Genomic DNA, 21,617 nt, shown 5'->3' with positions numbered 1-21,617 from the left:
TAATAGACGAGAATGGCTGTCATTTAGATTCTCTGCAGGCACGCACATTGATAAGCACCCATAGCATTAATCTCCTGTGACAGAAGGTTGGCGTGACCCATGGTCACAGCTGCCGCCATGTGTTGCATCTTGACAAACCCAAGCTAAGAGATGGGACATGCTTATGAATGCTGCCCCCAACAACTGTGTAGCAGTGCTCAGCTACCATCCGTATCATACATACATATATATGGAAAACAAGAAGTCTATACAAACTGACCTGTTCAATTATTCATTGAAGTAATGTAGTAAAATACTCATTTGAAGTCTACAGCCCTATTTGCGCTGTCCGGCTGTCATCATGCTCTATGTGTAATGTCATAAAATGTGGCTAAGTGATGGTTGAGGATGACGGCAGTTTCCTCTTTACCTTCTCTGCCTGGCTCCGGCTGAAGGCAAGCTCCATTTCTAGCTGCTTTTTGCACAGGTCCCTCTGGTTTGCTTCTTGTAGGTGAATCTCCTTCGCTTGGCCTAGTTTGGCCTTGTATCGAAGCTGTCTTTCATTATACTTCCTGGTTGGACAGAAAAAACTAAACCAATCTATGTCTTTCATGTAAATTTGAGCTTCTTATACTGGGAGTCTAGGGTTCCTCTGATAAGATTCCTCCAAACAGCTTTATAAATGGCGATATTACTTCTATGGGAAATGTCCTCACTTGTTTGAGACAAAGGCAGACTAGTGTCGGGTTTTGGTGACATAGCAGAGCTGAGTGTATTCAGGAGCGCTGCTGATTGGTGCTCATCATTTCTTTCTATCAGAGGGCAGTATGTGTGGATCAGCAGTTCTCCTTCGCTGCCATTCCCGGCCATCTTACCTGATATAGTCGTCCAGCTGTTTGGATAGTTTATTATACTCCTTGTGTAACTGCTCCTTCTCCTCTTGTACTCGGGACAGTTCTTCCAAGAGCTTCTGCTTCGTGTTCTCCAAGTGCGTGCGCTAGAAACACATCACATTATATGAGACAAGGTTTTCCTACCAATGGTTTTGTATGACACTGATCGGTGGTGGACCAACTGACCCCCGGCGATCCTAGGAAGCAGATGATTATGGTCCTGGCCACCGATGTAAAGCTGAATGTGCGTGGTCACTCTCCATTAAAATGAATGTGAATTTCAGAAGGTTGAGTGCTGCTACTTTCTGTATTTCCCATTGATGACCACACGTGTTCGGCTCTCCAGCGACGGCCAGGACTAAAATCAAAACCATTCTCAGGATCAGTGAGGACCATTACCAGTCAGTGCTACACCCATTGTAGGTGTCTATTGGGCACCGGTGGTATCAGTCATGCGATGGATATGGCTTTGCAACGTGTTTTCTGTTAGAAACCACTATGCAAGTGTGAACAGACCCTTATCTACATTTTGGTGTATTTAATCTTTTCACGTTTTGACCCCAGACAGGGCTTAGTGCAGGACTGTGTGCACGTCTCATCTAAAGTCTGTTTGGGGGAAGGGAAGTGATAACTGTTTTCAGTACATTTCTGGCTAAAAAAATAGTTGTCACTTTTCTAGGAAAAACAGAATTCCTGCACATACTGGCGGACTTTGGTTCCTGTACATGCAGACTCATGTTTCATTGTAGTTGGACTTTGGATTTGGGCTGGTTTTAATGTAAATTACTTCTTTTAAATGACCCCCAATTGCATTATTTCACCAAAAAAGATCAGTGTTGTGTACGGTCAGGGCGCCCGTGTTCTGCTGCTTTTCTTAGACTTGGTCACATTTGCCTCATATTACTACTCGTTCATACGTTAAGATGCCCATAGATTTCAGAAACTTGTTGGTGGATCCTGCCAGACCCCCGCATTGTCTCATGAAAACCCCTTCTCAAACAGAAGTCAACACGGCGCTCAGCTGGCTTCTCTCCCTCCAGGTGATCAGCTGTTGTCACTGGTGGAAGCTGCGGCCCGCCACACATTACATGCCAGCCAATCAAATGAATGCCATGTAGTGCAAGAACGCGCCGGGTCTGCAAGAGCTCTGGCACAAAGAAGGGGTCCCAAACAGGAGACCCACCTCTATGACATCCACGTGCCCTAATAGAGCATAAGGTCAGGGGTTCTGATGGGACAACTCCTTTAAAGTCTGATGCTGCAGAACAAAATAACCAAACTCAAACTTATTCGAGGAGATAAGTGGTCCCAGAGGTGTCTGACAACTGCTGGTCTCCTCTCCTTTGACTTTTAGTGGAGAAATTGGTCATTTTAATTGTGAGACTAAATATATTTTGTTTCTATCTTTTAATAAGTTTATATATTGGTTTTGTATGGAGGCTACAGATCATTGCGGTTTAATCCTTTGATTAGCATTAGTTGACTATTGTAGGATGAGATAATACAGAGCCTGTGTTACTGACCTCGGCAGTCGTGGACATTTTCTCCTCATCCATATGTTGTCGTAGAGATTCCTGCTGATGGAGTTTCAGTTGAAGAGCACAATTATTCTGGGTGAGTGAAATCTCTTTGTCATGAAGGGCTTTAATTTCTAGCTGCAATTCTTCAAAATTCTGATCTAAAATTTTCCTAGACAAAAATGAGCACAAGTTCGTTGTTGTCCAGCAACGGTGACCCCCTATTGTCCTGGTCCAAACCTAGTCAATGGTCCGTCTCCAATGAAATAAGTTGTAGTATCCGATACCTACGAGTGACGGCACTTGTGTGTTCCCATAGTTCCCAATCCTTTTTAATAAAGTGTGACCGCTCCCTTAAGGCCAGGAGGCACTTGTTATGAAATCAGTTGGGGAAGGGTCGCTAATCTGACTTTCATGTCAACAAATAAAATTATGAGAAAACCCATTCAAGCAAATGAAGTGTCCACTAACGTGTGCCCAAAGAGTGCAGTCACCCGTGCCGTATTTGCTTTGTATTTTCGCAGCAGAAAATTACAATGTATGTCTATGGGAAAAATATTCTGCAAAGTAGGAACTAGAGAAATTTGTCTGATTCGCAGAATATTTTTCCCAGTTATACATTGTAGTTTTCTGCGGTATATGTTTAGTCTGCGGAAATACAAAGCAAGTACGCCACGTGTGACCGCACCCTTATAGGCCAAACTAAACTATCTGGTCTCCATTGGATACATCCTACGTCATGCAGATCCATACCTGCAAAACAGAATAGAGTTTATCGAGCAATGCCCCAAATTGTGCCGATGGTCACAGTGACTGATATAATAAACCAGAAAGAGAAGAAAAGTCAACCCCTGACGAAGCACCAGCGAAACGCGCGTCGGGTCTGGCAGCGGTCTCCCCTCCCGGTCCTGATCTCCTGCTCATTTTCCACTACGTAGGTGTAGGTATACTGCTCATTATTTTGCCTATGACTGGACTTTGCATGTATTTTATTAGGTATCTATCTATGCAAATGTACTATGCTTAGCACCTGCCTAAAAATATTGATTTATGCTCTTTGTGGGATCTTGTGACCATTTTAACATCTGGGGGACCAGGCTGCTTTCATGTTCGGATTCCATCTCTTTATGAGGGTTCATTCTTTTTACTGTGTATAGTTGTAATGTGTTTTTTCTGTGTATTTTTGACTGAAATCAAGATTGTTTGTAATTTTGCAAATACTTGGTCGTGACTTTTCTTCTCTTTCTGGTTTAAAACAGAATAGAGCAGCAATACAGAAATTGAGCTGCCTCCAAATGGAGACCCAATTGTTTACTTCTACTTACCACAAGAGCAGAAATGAGAATAGTGGAAAATCCCTTTAAATTGGATATTTTAACCAGTAAAGTTAACCCCTTCCCAATTCTTGATGCTGCCCCTCCTCCAGAAATCTATTCCAATTTCTAGCAAACATATCACATTAGTCCCCCACAGCAGGAATTAATGGTGCTCTGAGGATAGATAGATAGATAGATAGATAGATAGATATGAGATAGATAGATATGAGATAGATAGATAGATAGATAGATAGATGTATGACTGATACTGTCCCCTCTAAGTGTCCTGGGAGATCTGCTGTTCTCATCCAATGCATGGACTTCTGCCATAGCAAATTGTAGTGGATATTAACTGGTTGCCGACACAGGACGAGTATGCTCGTCCTGAGCGGCGAGCACTTCGCGCATTAGGACGAGCATACTCGTCCTGTGTGACAGCCGTCCCTGCCGTCTCTGTGTGTGCGATCGAGAGCGGGGCAACGGCTGTAATACACAGCCACGGCCCCGCTCTGACAGCGGAGAGGAGGGAAACATCTTCTCTCTGCTGTTAACCCTTTGAACGCCGCGATGACAGCTGATCGCGGCATTCAAAGAGAGGGGACTGCACATTGATCGCGTCACAGAAAATAACTGTGACGCGATCAAAGCCCATAACTCGTATGGCCAGACAGCCCAGGGTCCAGTGAAGGACCCCAGGGCTGTCTGAACATATTTCCTGTTGTTAGGTCATACTGAGGTATGCCCTAACAACTGCCTGTGTACGATCAGTAACAGGCTAATGTACTGGCATATAGATCTATGCCAGTACATTACAGTTACAAAATAAAAATCTAAATGATAAATCCCTTCATGGGATTAAAAAAAAAAGTTAAATGAATGTAAAAAAAAAATAATGGTAAATAAATAAATAAAAAGTAAATAAAATACACAGAAACACACATTTTTTATGATAAATCAACTTTTTAAAATATAAGTCCCAAAACATGAAATAATATAGACATATTTGGTATCGCCACGACCGTAACGACCTGTACAACAAATGTATACCATTATTTATTATGATCGGTGTATGGTGTAAAAAAAAAAAAATTAAAACTGCTGCACAACTGCTTTTTTTCTGCATTTTAATCTAATTAAAAATTTATAGAAATTAAACGATAATGTATTTGTACCAAAAAATGGTACGTACATAAAGTACAACGCGTCCCGCAAAAAACAAAGTCTCATACAACTACGTCGTACAAAAAATAAAAGCGTTATGAGCGTCGGGATGCAAAGAGGGAAATGTAAAAAAAATTGCTCTGTCCTCAAGGCTAAAATTGGCCGTGTCCTTAAGGGGTTAAAACCGATTTGGACATCATGACAACAGGTAAACTCTGCATAAAAGCAAAAAGACTTTAACAACAAGGTTTCCGAGTTCTATAGCTCATGTTACCTTTTCAGCTGTTCATCTTGCAATTGCACCTTTAGCTTGGTTTCCTTCTCTCTTGTTCTTTTCAGTTCTTCCTCTAGGTGGCGCCTTTCTGCATTCTGGGTTTCTAACAGTAATACCTGGTGCTGAGCGGCTCTCAGTTGTTGCTCTAGTTCGAACACCTATGAATTTTTAACGCAACGGGAGGGGTTAACCCAATGAAACTTCAATTCCCCTTCACATGCCATGCAAACGAAGACAAGTGACAAACACTTAAAGGGGTTTTCCACCTTCTGACAACGGATGACCAATCCACCGGATAGGTCATCAGTACATGATCTGTGTAGGTCCGACACCCGAACCCCGCACAGATCAGCTGGTCCGGTGCCTCCGTGCACCGGACTTACATTCCCCAGCCATGGAATAGCGGCCGAGCTGCAGTTTTCAAGTGAATAGGATCGGTCCTGCAGTTCTGCAGCACGGCCGCTATGCTATGTACAGAGCCAACCGCTGCCGGGCTCCGTACATAGCATTACGTGCCATAACATCCGGTACCGCAGGCCACCGAAATGGCTTATGGGTGCGGGGTCCGGGTATTGGACCTGCATCAATGATATACTGATGACCTATCCGGTGGATAGGTCATCAGTTCTTAGAAGGTGGAAAACCCCTTTAACATATTTCAACCCAGAGAAATGGTTGTTACCTTTTAAGACCCCCCTCACCCTTAATCTTTGTGAGGAAACTGCTGCAACCTGTGTGAAGTTGCCGATGGCCCATGTTGACCTTTTAATAAAATTCCCAACCCAATTTGGGAACCAATTTCCCAACCTGTGATACAAGGTCTCAAAAGAGTTTGAAAGGATCAACCATGTACAGGGGATTCCAAGCAATAGAATCTGGCAAATGACCCTCAAGGGATTTATAATAATTTCTCCAAGAATAACTAGTGTCTGGTAGGTTTCTCCATCTCACCATATTTTCCGCCTCCATAGCTCGGCATTTTTCATGTTCCAGTTTTTCCTGCCAGCTGCTCAACACTTTAGTAGTTTGATTCCTCTTAAGTAACTCCAGCTCCATCGCTTTCATCCCATGCTGTCGCTGCTCAAGCTCAACTTCAAGACCGCTGCACATTGCGGTCATGGATGCCAGCTTCTGTTTGACCTGATTCAGCTCTGCCATAACCTAGGGGTTGGTAGAAAATAAATGATGGGTTATGTCATTAGCAACGGATATACGTTCCAGGATTGTCCATATATAAGTTTCTCAGAAGAGGGCCATTTACAGAATGTAATTCAGCTGTTATGTGGCATCATACACATACGATATAGCAATAAGTAGACCCGGCATCATAAACAACCCCCCTAACCAAACAGCACAAAATAGCCCTCCGCACAGTTTAGGAAGGGGCCATTTAATAGTGCTCTATATCGGATGCGGATAGTTAGTTCATGATTCCTTCCAGTGTATCTCGTCTCCCACTATCAGTGTGACAAAGATGAGCTATTATAATACTTGCATTTTAGGGTTAAATCTCTACCTTGGTGTTCTCCTTCTGCAGAAGGATATGTTGCTTCTTGATGTCTAGGTTCTTGTCCCGTTCATATCTCAGTTCTTTTTCAGCTGAGCTGCATACGTTTTGTACTCTGTGGAGATCTTGGCGTAGTTGACGGATTTCCTCATATTGCTGCTGGATCAGAGAATCCCCCTGAAAAAGACAACAAAGATCCAGTGTGAGAATGCGAGGAAAGGTCTGGCAAGGAGACATCAAGTCCATCTATCTCACCAACCAGCCTACTCTCCCTGGTAGACTGGACCAGAAGTGCTTCATATGCACCACCAGCGTTTATTCATCAATGTGAGTGACAACCCCGGTTCCCACGAGAGCGTGCAGACCCAGTGATGTCACCTGATGGCCGTATCTACTGTCACCTAGCAGCACTCTGAACATATTTGACCTAAGTTAGTATCTGTTTTGTCTTGTTAGACTTGTCAACCCCTTACACTTCCATTTAAAGGGTAACTAAATTTTTTAAGAAAAACTTTTGACATGTCAGAAGTTTTGATCGGTGGGGGTCAACAAACTGAGACCCCCTCCGATCGCTGAAAGAAAGTGGCAGAATTGCTGTTTCGCTTTGTTTCTGCTCAGCTTTCCTCAGAACGTTGTATGGACTCGTACTTTCTATTCAGCGCGTACACTGCGCCGAGGAAAGCCGATCAGAAACGACGCGGAGTGCTTCTGCCACTTCGTTTTAGTGATCTTTGGCATCTTAGTGTTTGCCCCCCCCCCCACCGATCAAAACTTCTGACTTGTCACTGACATTTTAAAAGTTTTTTTTAAAAGTCCTTTAAATGGAAGGAAGTGGTAAGAGATGGGAGTAAAGCAGCCAAACGTAACCCTTAGCATATGCGACATGCTATTTCCTGGACCTTCAATCAGCATTTTGGCATACCGTGGAGTGGCCACTATTGTCCCCACTGGTTCAGTAATGACAGGGCATATAAAGGGTCTGTCCTATCGCTATCATAAAAGTAACAGCCAACTCATATCCAAAATCCTGGGATTATTTTACCTCCGCTCCATTTCTAACACTTGGTGGTTTGGACACTTGGTCCTGCAACCTGGAAACTTCCTGCTTAAGTCGTGAATTCTCCTCTCTTCTGGACTGCAGATCTTGTCTGGCGGTTGTCACTTCCTGTCTGAGCTGCAGGTTCTCCTCCCGTAGGCTCCTAATCTCCTCCATCTCCTCATGGAACTGTCTTTGGAGGATTTCACACTTCTTCTTGTGCTCAGACAATGCGGAGCTGTAAAACATGAAGACATTAATATAATAGAAAGTCAGTCTACACCTTGGCACACATTTATTTTCTTGGCGAAAAGTGGGCGTGGTTTATTGGAAATGGGCGTGGCGTACAACTTTTAGACAGATTTATTAATACCAGAAGTCAATACTAAAACCAGAGGATGGAGCAATCATTCATTTTCTGACTAAAGTTCTGGTATATGAAACACCAGGTGTAATAAATGTGGGCCATTGTGTATAAATAGCGTTCTATTAAATGTACATTGTATGTGGTCTGATTAGTCCCCAATTAATTTGATCTGGAATCATCCAATTGTGTTGAATTTTTAAGATCACATAAAGGCACAAAATCTTTGGCTGAGTGTATATGGTGGCCATACACTTAAGATATCGGTCTATTCCTTCCGACTCTACCATATACACGAACGCTCGGCTAAGCGCGCACGTTTATTTCAATGGGATAAGGTGAATAAGCTGCTACCAATCCCCTCTTTCAATGACATATCTCCTACGGTAACAAAGGAAATCCAACATCTGTGTCACAGAAGAGTTGGCAAACCCCCATACACATCAGCTTGTTGTCCGAATATGCCGTTTATGCGCAGTACACCCTTGACGATTCACCGGTCTAATCGGCTGTACTGTGCATGCGCCGCTGACGTCAGACTACACCGGGAAGAGACGGACCTCGGCATGGCAGAGCAGAAGAGGGTGTAGTCTGATGTAATTGGCGCATGCGCAGTATTGCCGACAAGACCGGAGAAACGTCCTGGATGTACTGCGCATGAACTGATTATGAAGCAGAGCCGCGCGCGCATTCAGCAGACTACGGGGTCAGGCGCGAACTCGGCTATTACACTGCCTGGCACCTGCCATTCAATGAAAGTAGGGAGGAATGGACTGGGGAAAGAAGACAGCATTTTGGAGCAACGGTGACGCCCTCGTTGCTCCAAAATGCTAAATTGTATATATTGAATAAAGTGATTTTTCTCTGCAAAAGTAGGTGAGCCCACTCTATATTATTCTGTTGTCAGTTTGATCCCTTTAAGAAAAATGACAGGACCCAGGAAATTTCTGAAACCAACAAGTTCAATCACGTCACTTACAAGCAATCAACCCGCGTAACTCACTGTTGGGATATAGTTTGAGTTGTGTTCATAGTAATATGGAGCGGACAGCCGTCTTCCATCATTTCACATAAGAGATATAACTACAATGACAGCCAGCCAGGAGTTACATGTAGAAATATCTGGGCTCATATTCTAGATGTATAAAGAATCACCTCACGGTTTCTCTCTCTTCTTCCAGAGTCTTTATCTTGTCCTGTAACTGCTGGTACCTCTGCTTCATGTCACCTGAGGATTTCTTTTCACTTATCTGCATCTGCAACTTTTCACATTGACCCTGAAGCTCTGATACCTAAAAGACAATGTTAGTATTAATATTATACACAACATACAATTAATTCAATGATGTTGAAGAATAATAAGATAACTAGGCAGATTTGCTGTTCAGCGCTCCAGGAAAGCAGGGTGACGATAATATGGGAGCCATATTGGTTATCACCCAGATTTTCTAACAGATGCAACTAGTGAACATCTCGTCAGAACATTTAAAAGATGTGGAACAAGAGAACAACTCAATATGGTTATCCCGTAAAGGGTAACAAAAAACTTTTAAAAAACTTTTGACATGTCGGAAGTTTTAATTGGTGGGGATCCGAGCACTGATCGCTAAAACAAAGCGGCAGAATCGCTCGGGTGAGCTCTGTGCCACTTCGTTTCTGATTGGCTTTCCTTGGAAAGCCGAGCTAGCGGTGTACGGACTCATAGACCTGCTAAAGAGCCCGTACACCGCTCCAAGGTGAGCCGATCAGAAAGGAAGCGGCTCAGCACTCACCCGAGCGCTTCTGTCACTTTGTTTTAGCGATCGGTGGGGGTCTCAGTGCTCGGACCCCCACCGATCAAAACTTCTGACATGTCACTATGACATGTCAAAAGTTTTTTAAAAGTTTAGTTACACTTTAAATGTTTGATGGGGGTCCTGTGTCCTCTGTCGCTGGGCATGCACTGGTACTTTTGGCTGTTTCCATATCTCCTATAGAGAATAATTGCAAATGGGGGCACTGGACCCCCAGAATCAGTGAGAGTCCCAGTGGTCAGGCCTCCACAAATCAAACATTTCCTCATAGGCTAGGTCCAGGAAATAAACAGTCACCTTGTTGTCTTGAAAATGTTTTTCTCTCCCCAGCTGCTCAGTTTTCACACATAAATTGTGATTTTCTTGTTCTTTGCTCTTCAAGTCCTTGTTCACGTCCTTCAGCTTCTTTCTCAAAGTCTCCAGATCCTAATAAAGGATAATGGAAGAAACGTTGCGGACTGTGTATGATCCGGACTTATGTCTCCAATTTAGTTTGATTTTGCTTAACCCAATTAAGAAGTTGTATTCTTTACAACAAATCTATTTCGGGGAACTGACATAATCCCTTATGATGAAAATTGAATTTATAATAACTGCACGCAGCCGGAGGATCACAGTGGATATACCAGTAATAATTAAAAAGCAGTTTCCCTGTAAAGGGTTACTTCCATCTTGGCCATTTGTGACATATCCCCAGGATATGCCATAAATGCCTGATAGATGCAGATCTCACTTCTGGGGTCCCCCACCTATCAGGAAAAAGGGGGTCCCGCAGCCACTATTTGCCGTTCTGAGCCACGCTCTCTACTGAGGTTTATAGACGTTAAAGGAGTTTTTCCATCTCAGACATTTATGGCATATCTACAGGGTATGCTATAAATATGTGGTAGTTGCAGGACCCCTACCTATATTAGAACGGGAGTCCCCTGACCCCAGTCCGGCCGCTTGTCAGGGCAGGGAAAGAGTATGGAGGTGGTCGTGTGTGGCTTCCTCCATTTACTTCTATGGGAGTTATGGGAACAGCAGAGCAAGCGAGCTCCTGTGGATATGCCAAAAATATCTGAGATGGAAAAGAGCGCAGAAAGCAGAGTTTGACTTGTTCCGTACCATAGGATGCGCATATCATTTCCTCTACTATAGGGGAGCGTTTGATACTGTGCTGCATGGCCTGGGATTGTGGGAGGACAGATTCTACATGGCAAGATCATCTTCAAAGGGGTTGCCCAGAATTACAGAAACATGGCTGCTTGTCTTCCATAAACAGCGCCACACCTGTTCACAGGTTGTAATTGGTATTTCAGCTCAGTCCTATTCACTTCAATAGAGCAGAGCTGCAATACCAGACAGAACCTATGGACCAATGTGGTGCTGTTACTGGAAGAAAGCAGTCATGTATACTAAGTCTGGCAATGCTGCATTTGCATTCATACCAGCCATCATTGTAGCTTATAGGAATAGCGCGTAACATTAGACTTATAACAATCACAATACAACACATATTTGACATGCTAGAATTTTTTTTTTTTAAAGACTAACATCATGCAAAATATCATAAGTATTCAGTATAATGACAGCAATAATAATTCGCCCTCTAGTGGCATATTAGTGCAGTGCATACTAGAAAGGCAGTAGCATAACCATTAGCAGCATTACAGGACTTACCAGCGATGATTCATTGATCGCCATCGCAGTGGACTATGTTACCGAGCAGAGACCAAGGACCAGACGGGCAGTCACTTAACAGACGCCCTGAATGTTTCTTAACTAGCACAAAATCCCTATTCTACAGTCGCTCAAGCAATCGCTGCTAATATATTCATACAACATTATATGCTAATCATGTCTGATCCTGCCCGCCATGTCCTCCAGTGGAACGGTCATATAGCAGGTTACTTATAATTAGGTGTAATAAAAAGTACTTATCATGATCTTCACGTGGGAACATTAGATCAACATGTGTGGTAAAGGTTGGAACCCGCAACAGGGGTTTATACGCCAAGAAAGCTGTTGGGATTTGTCAAACACTTTATAACCCTGTAACTCCCATGTCTGCCGAGGTGCAGATAAATATATATTATTGATATATACGTTCCTTTAAATTGCCAATTGATCAATAATTTGCCGGATTACCAAATATTCTGGATTCCTAGAGAGTCAGAGGAATATAAACTGAATTGTAAGAATGGCAAATAATAAATCATGACATAATCAATCTCTCTCTCTCTCCTCCCCTCTCTCTCTCCTCCCCTCTCTCTCTCCTCCCTCTCTCTCTCCTCCCTCTCTCTCTCTCCTCCCCTCTCTCTCTCTCTCTCTCCTCCCACCTCTCTCTCCTCCCCTCTCTCTCTCTCCTCCCCTCTCTCTCTCTCCTCCCCTCTCTCTCTCTCCTCCCCTCTCTCTCTCTCCTCCCCTCTCTCTCTCTCTCCTCCCCTCTCTCTCTCTCTCCTCCCCTCTCTCTCTCTCTCCTCCCACCTCTCTCTCCTCCCACCTCTCTCTCCTCCCACCTCTCTCTCCTCCCACCTCTCTCTCCTCCCACCTCTCTCTCCTCCTCCCACCTCTCTCTCCTCCCACCTCTCTCTCCTCCCACCTCTCTCTCCTCCTCTCTCTCTCTCTCTCTCCTCCCCTCTCTCTCTCTCTCCTCCCCTCTCTCTCTCTCTCTCCTCCCCTCTCTCTCTCTCCTCCCCTCTCTCTCTCTCTCTCTCTCCTCCCCCCTCTCTCTCTCTCCTCCCCTCTCTCTCCTCCCCCAACCCACCCCCATGTTTGCTTGGTTTTTCTCCTGGGTTCTCTGGTTTCCTCCCACACCCCAAAAACATACAGATATGGAATTTTAGATTACAAGCCCCACTGGGGACAGTGAGTGATAACTTCGGTACAGCGCTGCGGAACATATTGGTGCTATATAAGCAACATAAATAAGTAAATAATGAATAGTCTTCTGGGATGGTAAAATTCCACATTATATAAACATTACGTGCTGGAAAAAAGTTCCGGATTATCAGTCTTTAGAATTATCAAAAGCCAGATAAAAGAAGTTTCACAGTAAACATACAAGGACTCACAGAAGGTCCCAGAATATAAAACACAGACTAGACGGAGAAGTCTTCTGATTATATTCGGTCAGTATTCCACCTACAAACTCAACACAATCCAGATTTTCAAGAACCTGAATACAGAAATTAAAGAAGCGTCAGTTATTTATTTCCCGTTGCTTATATAGCGCCAACATATTCCACAGCGCTGTACAGAGATTGTCATCACTCACATCAGTCCCTGTTCCTATTGTGGCTCACAATTTCTCCATCTCAAATACACACTGGGCCAGCATCACAGAAACCCAATTAACCTAACAGTAAGATTTTGGCATGTGTATGGCCCATGTAAACCCCACGCAAACATGGCGACCGTAACTTCTTACAAATGTCAGTATTCATATATATATATATATATATATATATATATATATATATAATAGGTCACCTAAACTACTGAGGCTCTGCATGTACACATTGGTATTTGCAAATAAATGACGCCAACGTGATAACGGGGCACCACAACAGATAAGACATCTAATGTCTTTTAATGATTTACCAATCCATTACATCTCTTAGGCTACATTCACATGAACGTAGCCCACCTCGGAAGTGAAAAACTGCCGTTTTCCATGTCCGAGGTGGAGCTGTGCGGGACGCATGGTCACGGATCCCCCACTGACTAGAGTCTATAGAGGAATGCGTGACACGCAGTAAAATAGGACATGTGAACGGCCCCATTGAAATCCAGGGGTCCGTGTGACGGCCGTCACACGGACGAGATTCACGTTTGCGTGAATGGGACCTAAAAGGGTCTGACCGCCGTGCTTCAGATTGTGAGTCCTTCTAGATCACAGGAGATCTTTCTACAGTGAGAACATAGTGTTTCTTTAAGATCAGGATCGGCGTCAGTGGTCCTGTATTGTTCATGAACAGATGGCGACAGTAAATCAGTAGAAAAAACGAGAATACGCGTTGGAGATTGTAAGTTCCAGAAATCACTGACCAATAAAAACCACTGATTATATGTCATACAAAGGGTGGAATTCCCCTTTAACCACAATAACTAATGACACCCCCATGATGGACACCCTGTATTGTTTTCCCTTGGTGTCACATGACCATAATAATTCATGGACAGGTGACAGGTGACATATGTAAGCTCTGACCTGATGTAAGTCTGACATCTTTTCCATGTCAGCAATCTCTTCTTGCGCTGTCGCCAGCATCTCTTCCTTTAGTTCCTGCTGCTCCGCCATCTCTGTCAGTTCAGCTTCCAAATTCATAATCTATTGAATGAAAACCGAATCGAAACGAATAATTAATATAAAACTGTGATTAAACACAATTTAGCTATAAAATTTGCAAACTTACCATAAAAATAGATGCAATTACATTTTCGAGGTCAATGTCAGAAATAAAGAGTTAATGGTAGACAGGTGACAGGCCTGAAGAAACGAAGCTTTCCCTTAAGAGGAAGTGTTTGCTGTTGCTGCAGTACACAGAATGTCACAAGTTTCATGGCGCTTTCGTGTTTGCGGTGTCCAAGCAACTGCATTCCATTCACAGATCCCCCACAAACACCGACAACAATGAGGACTTTTCCTCCGTCAGATTCCTGCAAGCAAGAATCACTGGCAACACGCAGCGCCATCTAGTGGATGCGTTCAGGCACTGTGCTCATTTTGTCTTCGTGTATTGCGAATAGCCTGTACATTATTTATTACATATAGCATTGCAGGAATATAATAGTAGCTAGTGAGTAACACAGCTCCGCACGTAAATGCATTAATTTTAGGAATAACATCCATTTCTTACGTGATCAATCACATGAGAGAATCGCAGGGGCGAGGCTGGATGATATACTTACGTATCTTACAACAACCAGGATGTTAGTTTTGGCGAGAAAGCGTCTCTTATAAATCTGGTCATAGTTAAAAATCCAACTTTTATGAATGTTTGGCCAAAATGCGGAGGATTAAAGAATACCTGTCACCTTTCCCTATGAAATAATTCTGGAACATATTTTCTTAGAACTTTGTTATTCCTCCTACAAATTTATGAACAAATTGACAACTGGGTGTTACCATTCCCCTTGTCAAAGAGGCGTGTCCCTACACAGTCTCACTGTCAGTCCCGATTGGACAGTGGCAGACTGACACACCCTCAACCCAGTTGTCAACTGTTCATACATTTCAAGGAGGAATAACAGAGGAACGGTACAGTGTAGAGTTTTAAGAAAAGATGCTCCAGAATTGTTTTATTATAGGAGTGATGTATTTACTTCATCAGTCATGTCAGGAGAGCTGACAGGTCCTCTTTAAATGGGTTGTCTCATTAAAACAACCCTTTTTTAAATAGAAGTCAGCTCAGCTGACAGCCACTGTTCGTCTTCAGCGGGTTGCCAGGAGCACTGCTGTGAAGGGAGAAACTGTGAAGAGGCCATAGCGCTAGTTAAGCTCCATTATTCTGAAGACCAGTAGGGTTCCCAGCATTCGGATCCCCACCTATCAAGAAGTAACATCATATCCTCGTGATATACCATCATTTCTAATAGTGGAAAATCCCGTTGAAGCAGGAAACCAGCAGCATTATGACGGTCACAGTGACGGGGTTGATTTGTATACAACTGTATATGGTTACCTATTACTCTATATAGAAGCCACAGATTAGCTCCATACTAGTAGCAGCAGGCAGCTTAGATTTTTACAAGAATGCCAAGTACAGCGCTCGGCTGTTTTAGTCGGCCCCATAGACATTGATTAGAGCGGCAGCGCACAAGCGCAACCACTGCTCCATTCAAAATCCTCCTTACTGCGATGAGAAGGGACAGAATTCGGGCCCATCGTTCTTGTGATCAGTGGGGGTCCCAGTGGTGGGGCCCCCAGCGATCATACATTTATCACCTATCCGGATAGGTGATAAATGTTTTTTGTGGGATAACCCTTTTAACGTTCATTTGTATTTCTGACAGACTTCAGGGTCACACTTACCGTCCTCTGGAGTCCGGCTATCTCACACTCTAAATAATCCACTTGTTCTTTGGTGCGATTCTGAGCCTCCCCTACAATGGATTCCAGCTCCTCATTGCGCTCTACAATGTCATCATGCTCGCTCTGTAGTTTCTGGAGCTTGTGCTGCAGCAGTTTATTCTCACATTCTTTTCCCTCAACCTCGAGTTTACACCTACACAAAAACAAGAAATATAATACAGTCAGATACATGGAGCAACTACACCAAAAACTGATGACAAGTCGCAAGAAATAACATAGATTTGCATATGGATATTGCATTGCCAGGTCACCCCCATATAAGTGTATGTATAATGTATGTATATGTGTGTATGTATTTGTGTATATGTATGTGTATATGTATGTATGTATGTATGTATTTGTGTATATGTATGTATGTATGTATTTGTGTGTATGTATGTATTTGTGTATATGTATGTGTATATGTATGTATGTATGTATGTATATGTATGTATGTATTTGTGTATATGTATGTATGTATGTATGTATGTATGTATGTATGTATGTATGTATGTATGTATGTATTTGTGTATATGTATGTATGTATTTGTGTATATGTATGTGTATATGTATTTGTGTATATGTATGTATGTATGTATTTGTGTATATGTATGTATGTATGTATTTATTTGTATGTATGTATGTATTTATTTGTGTGTATGTATGTATGTATTTGTGTATATGTATGTGTATATGTATGTATGTATGTATATGTATGTATTTGTGTATATGTATGTGTATATGTATGTATGTATTTATGTGTATGTATGTATGTATGTATGTATGTATGTATGTATTTGTGTATATGTATGTATGTATTTGTGTATATGTATGTGTATATGTATGTATGTATTTATATGTATGTGTGTATGTATGTATGTATGTATGTATGTATGTATTGGACCAGCACGGTGTGGTCATGCAATGAACCATCATATTCAGGGAAATAATTATTCATTAGGCAGTCTGACATTTTCTGCTGGAGTTTACCTTTTAGCAGGATTTGTCACAGGGGAACAAATAAATTTAATATTGTTCATAACTTAAAGGGTAACTAAACTTTCCAAAAACGTTGTTTCTAATCAGCTTTCCACGGATAGCCGAGCAAGCTGTGTACGGGCTTATAGACCTTCTATTGAGCCCATACACCGCTCCGAGTAAAGCAGACCAGAAACAAACCGGCACAGTGTTCATCCGAGCCCTTCTGCCGCTTCATTTTAGCCAATCGGTGGGGGTCCCTGTGCTTGGACATGTCAAAAGTTTTTTTTAAAGTTTAGTTACCCTTTAAACTTAATAATAACACAGTGTGCAGGAAGCTCCTGAGCTCCCTCTAGTGGTGACTGCAGGTAGCCAGCATGTTATCTTTTAAATATATGTATATGTAGGGTATTTTGAGCTCTGTATCTGAACACCAAAGCTGTGACCGTTATAAAGATATATTAAGAAATAAACCAGGACAGAATTTTGGACCTAAAAACGACATGATGATAAAAGGTGGAGATGCACTTAAAAGAAAATCACATTCTGGGGTGTAATTCCTTATTTAAAGCACAAAATTTACAACTGGAGATCCAAACAGGCAGATAATCCCAATGGATATTTGAAGATATAATAGACCTAAGCTGTTGTCCTGATAATAAGCTGATCACAGGGTGTCCTGCTGCTTGGACTCCCAATAATCAGATGTAATTTGTGGAATAACCGTGCAAGAAGTGATCAATTCTCTTGCAGCGCCACCACAGGGCAGATGAAACATTACACAGTTGTCACTGAAATGAAAGGACTGTTCATGGAATGTCTGGACATACCGGGTCCTCCAGAGTGAGAGACGCTCTTTGTAGCCGCTCTCCGCTCTGGCTGATAGGTAAGGATCTTGAACGCGGGAGCCCCCTTTATTAAATCAGGATCTCCTAGTAGGGTTATTTGACAATAAGGTTTTCCTAACCCCTTTATATAAAACTCAATTGTGAATTGTCAGTGAATGGAGACACTTCACATGCGCACTGAAAGGACAATAATACATCCTATTATTACCTGATAGCGGGTATGGACTTGCATTGCTTGTACAGCTTTGATGGCTCACAACCGACATGAGAGATGGTCACGCCAGTGTGAGATTTACTACAGAGCCATGATGGATGTGATTTATGAGGAGCAATTTGCCCTCTGCAAATTCCCATGTAATGTCCTCACACCAGATCCTCTGCTTTCTCTTGTTGCCAGTCTATAGCCAGCTGGAGCACACGAAGATTTCTAATACACATGAAGTTGCAAAAATGCAGAGAAGAGGGGGGCCCCATACCAAAAATTACATCAGAGCCTCATTCCATCACATGCACCCCATTTCATGTCAGTAGGGCCCAAAGCCCATTCTTTTTGGGACAGAAGGTTGGCGTCCTCCCCTTTGTTTGAGAAAGTAGAGGCTCTGTGTGGAAGGAGAACCTAGCGCAAGTTCCATTCATCCTATAGGGGATTGCGCCAATCTTAGAATTGCCCCATAGCAGCCCCTATGGTTTACGTGCACTTGAATGCGATCATTTCCAGTTACCTTTTATGTAGCTCCGGATTGTCTTGAAGGTTCAGAGTTGGGGGTGTGGAGTTCGTGGAGTCGCTGTTACTCTTTTCACACTGTAAAAAAATAAATAACGAACAATTTTAGAACGCTATTTGATACAAAAGGGACTTTTTCCCCTCAAATTTTATAGTGTCCAGAATGAGTAAGATCTTGGGGGTGACCTATATTATATATTATACATTGAACTCAAAAATAAAAAAAGATCTCCATTGTCAATCGATTAAAATTTGTACAAAACACCAAACCTCTTCCATGTGCTTTTTCGTTTCAGAATCCAGTGATCTGACTCGTTGGCGTAAGGCAAGAATCTCCTTATCTAATCTACTATTATGTTCTTTGGCTTTTTGCAGTTCAAGGGAATCTAAAAAAATAAATAAAATAAAAAATTTACTCAAAAGTATACACATTTTATCTGTGGGTGTAGTTTGCCATACATTGTACAAAAATGCATGTAAAGATAGTAAAAACATAACGGCAAAAAGAAGTACCAATATTTTCCGGGTAAGTTCTAGGGAGGGAGTAGGGGATTAAAGGGGATATTTCATGCCAACAACTCCCTTTTCTATTAGGGTCCAACTACAGAAACCTCCAGCGATCAGCTGCAGCCAACCATGCAAATCCCCAACAGCTGCCCCTTAAGGACAAATGTAGTATTACATGCCGGACATAAAATGGCTGACCATATTAATGTGCATGGTCCACCAGAGTGAGAGATGCTCTATGTGAGCGTCTCTCCGCCCTGGCTGATAGAGAGGGTGCCGTGCGGGGACCCCTCTATGACATCTATATAGGGTGTATGGAAAAGGGGTTGTCTATGAGAAAACCTCTTTGATTGGAGGCAAGATGAACAACCCATTATAATACGTAACTCTCCGCATTGCATCTACTGCTGCTTTGTTCACTTTTGGGGGGTCACTAACGCACCTCATTTTTATTTCACAACCAGACTGTAACATATAGGTGGTGGGACTGGTGGAGTTGTGACCTCCATGGCATTGACCAGTCCTAGACTCATGGTAATTGGCCAATACTGATCAGCCCAATTATATGCTATTACTGAAGGTCTACAACAGGACCTCCCTTCTCACCATTGTCGCTGAGGTTTTTGAGCTCTTGTTGTAGTGCATCCGTCTCTTCTTGTTTCTTTTGCATAATAAGTTCTGTAAAAGTAAAAATTAAAAAAAATCAACTCAATTTTTAATGCTGAATTGTAGATGATATGACTGAGAAACGACACTTATACACAGGACATTCTGAACAAAGCCCAAAATGCAGACATTAGTAATAGCCCTTTATTCTGGCATCCGCGGAACCTGACAAGTGCCAGATTATTTAAGGGGGTCCAGGATTAGAAAAACATGGATGATTTCTTCGAGAAACAGTGCAACATCTGTTCACAGGTTGTGTGTGGTATTGCAGCCCAGCCACAACCCATGGACAGGTGTGGTGCCGTTTCTGGAAGAAATCATCCATGTTTTTCTAATCCTGGACCCCCTTTAAATATTACTGGACTGCCACAGGGAAACGATTATGAGGCAATTTCCATTTGTTATATGGAGTCCAAAGCTGTAGGAAATCTACAGCTTTGGATTCGATATAACAGATGGAAATTGCCTCATAATCAATTCTCTAACATACACCTGTTACCCGAATCCATAAAAAAGCTTGAACGATCCATAAATCTGTGCACTACTCGTTACAAGTCACCGCTCTGACTACTGTAACGAGCCCAGCACCTGTGTGTCCAACACACGACCAGGACAGATTTGAATCCTCTGGAAGAAAACAATCAAGGTTCCTATTGAATGACTGCAAGCAGAGATCTTAAAAAAAACTGAATACAATGAATAACCTTTATTTGCTCAAACCAGAAAACCCCTTTAGAGAGGTTGTCCATTCCCTAAAAATTGATGAACTAGCCCCTGGATAGGCCATCAACATCTGATCGGTCGGGGTCCGACTCCCGGGATCGTACGAGCGTTGCTTCCTTTTCATGCCTTACCTGCTCGTACTGTGAATTGCCGACACACTGTAGCGGCGGTTCACAGTACTACAGCCTTCTCCTATTCACTTCAATGAGAGAAGGCTGTAATACTGTGAACCGCTGCTACAATTGACAGTACGACGTGTGACAGTAATGAAGGGGAAGCAGCGCTCGTACGAGTGCTGTGGCTCCTTCAAAACAGCTGATTGGTGAGGGTGCTGGGAGTCTGACCCCGACAGATCACATATTGATGGCCTATCCTGAGGATAGGCCATACATTTTTAGGGTCTGGATAACCCCTCTAAAGGGGTTTTCCGGGACTGTAATATTGATGCTTTATCCTTAGGATAGGCTATCAATATATTATGATCATTGAAGTACGACTCCCAGCATTCTTACTGGTCAGCGGATTGAGGGGGCTGCGGTGTATCAGTGTGCACCGCTTCCTTTTTTCATTATTAAGAGCACCGCTTCCTTTTAATTGTTTACCCAGGTACAGTGACATACATAAGGTTGTGGATGTGCCTGCTATGGCAGCTCAGTTCCATTCACTTGAATGGGTCTGAGCTGTGATAGCTGCAGTACCGGGCTCAGCCACAACCAAATGTACAGCGCTGTGTCTAGGTAAACAATGAAGGACACGGCCCCTTCATTCAGCTGCTCGGCAGGGGTGCCAGGAGTTCGACCCCTACTGATCAAACCATCAATATTACCATCGGGAAACCCCTTTAAGCAAAATGTTTTTGGACACCTAACAAAAGGGTTAATAACGACATGCAAAGCAATCTGAAGCCCGTACAACCACCGGTACATGATAACTTACCAAGCTCCTTAAGTTCCTTTTTCTTAATAAGTAAATCGTCCGTAAGTTTACGGATTTCGTCGTGAGACATTTTCAACCTTTGGGCGGCTTCAGTCAAATCTCTCTCCACATTCGCCCTCATTTTCCTCTCCTTATCAAGCTCCTCATCAAAGGTCTGAAGAACAACAAAAGTTCTGACTTGATAAATTATTATTTTTATATTATTATGTCTTAAGTCAATCTGCTGACGGCATCTGTGCCAAGGAAATATACTGACGGTACTGCTCATCACAAATACCATAGCTTTTAGGTGAAGCAAACATGGATTGGTGGGCACATGTGATATCATCATTATCAT

The 21,617-nt window shown here is 42.7% G+C and overlaps 1 protein-coding gene across 2 annotated transcripts in view; it reads right to left on the bottom strand.

Moving 5' to 3' along the window:
* The window catches only part of CCDC30 (coiled-coil domain containing 30), a 46,885-nt gene that overhangs the window by 3,264 nt on the left and 22,004 nt on the right, over positions 1–21,617 (bottom strand). For both annotated transcript variants that reach the window (XM_075839541.1, XM_075839542.1), the window contains 15 exons: positions 21,281–21,434; positions 19,562–19,633; positions 18,719–18,834; positions 18,447–18,526; positions 15,860–16,052; positions 14,036–14,155; positions 10,138–10,266; positions 9,203–9,339; positions 7,690–7,921; positions 6,657–6,824; positions 6,092–6,301; positions 5,141–5,298; positions 2,396–2,561; positions 855–976; positions 410–551 (listed from right to left, as the gene is read on the bottom strand). In XM_075839541.1, coding sequence (XP_075695656.1) covers positions 410–551; positions 855–976; positions 2,396–2,561; positions 5,141–5,298; positions 6,092–6,301; positions 6,657–6,824; positions 7,690–7,921; positions 9,203–9,339; positions 10,138–10,266; positions 14,036–14,155; positions 15,860–16,052; positions 18,447–18,526; positions 18,719–18,834; positions 19,562–19,633; positions 21,281–21,434 — 2,199 coding nt within the window. The remainder of the gene's footprint in view (positions 1–409; positions 552–854; positions 977–2,395; positions 2,562–5,140; positions 5,299–6,091; positions 6,302–6,656; positions 6,825–7,689; positions 7,922–9,202; positions 9,340–10,137; positions 10,267–14,035; positions 14,156–15,859; positions 16,053–18,446; positions 18,527–18,718; positions 18,835–19,561; positions 19,634–21,280; positions 21,435–21,617) is intronic.

Source organism: Rhinoderma darwinii, chromosome 10, assembly GCF_050947455.1.
Source record: "Rhinoderma darwinii isolate aRhiDar2 chromosome 10, aRhiDar2.hap1, whole genome shotgun sequence".
Classification (NCBI taxonomy): domain Eukaryota; kingdom Metazoa; phylum Chordata; class Amphibia; order Anura; family Rhinodermatidae; genus Rhinoderma; species Rhinoderma darwinii.
Note: the sequence above shows the minus strand (reverse complement) of the source record. Positions and strands in the feature narration are given on the sequence as shown.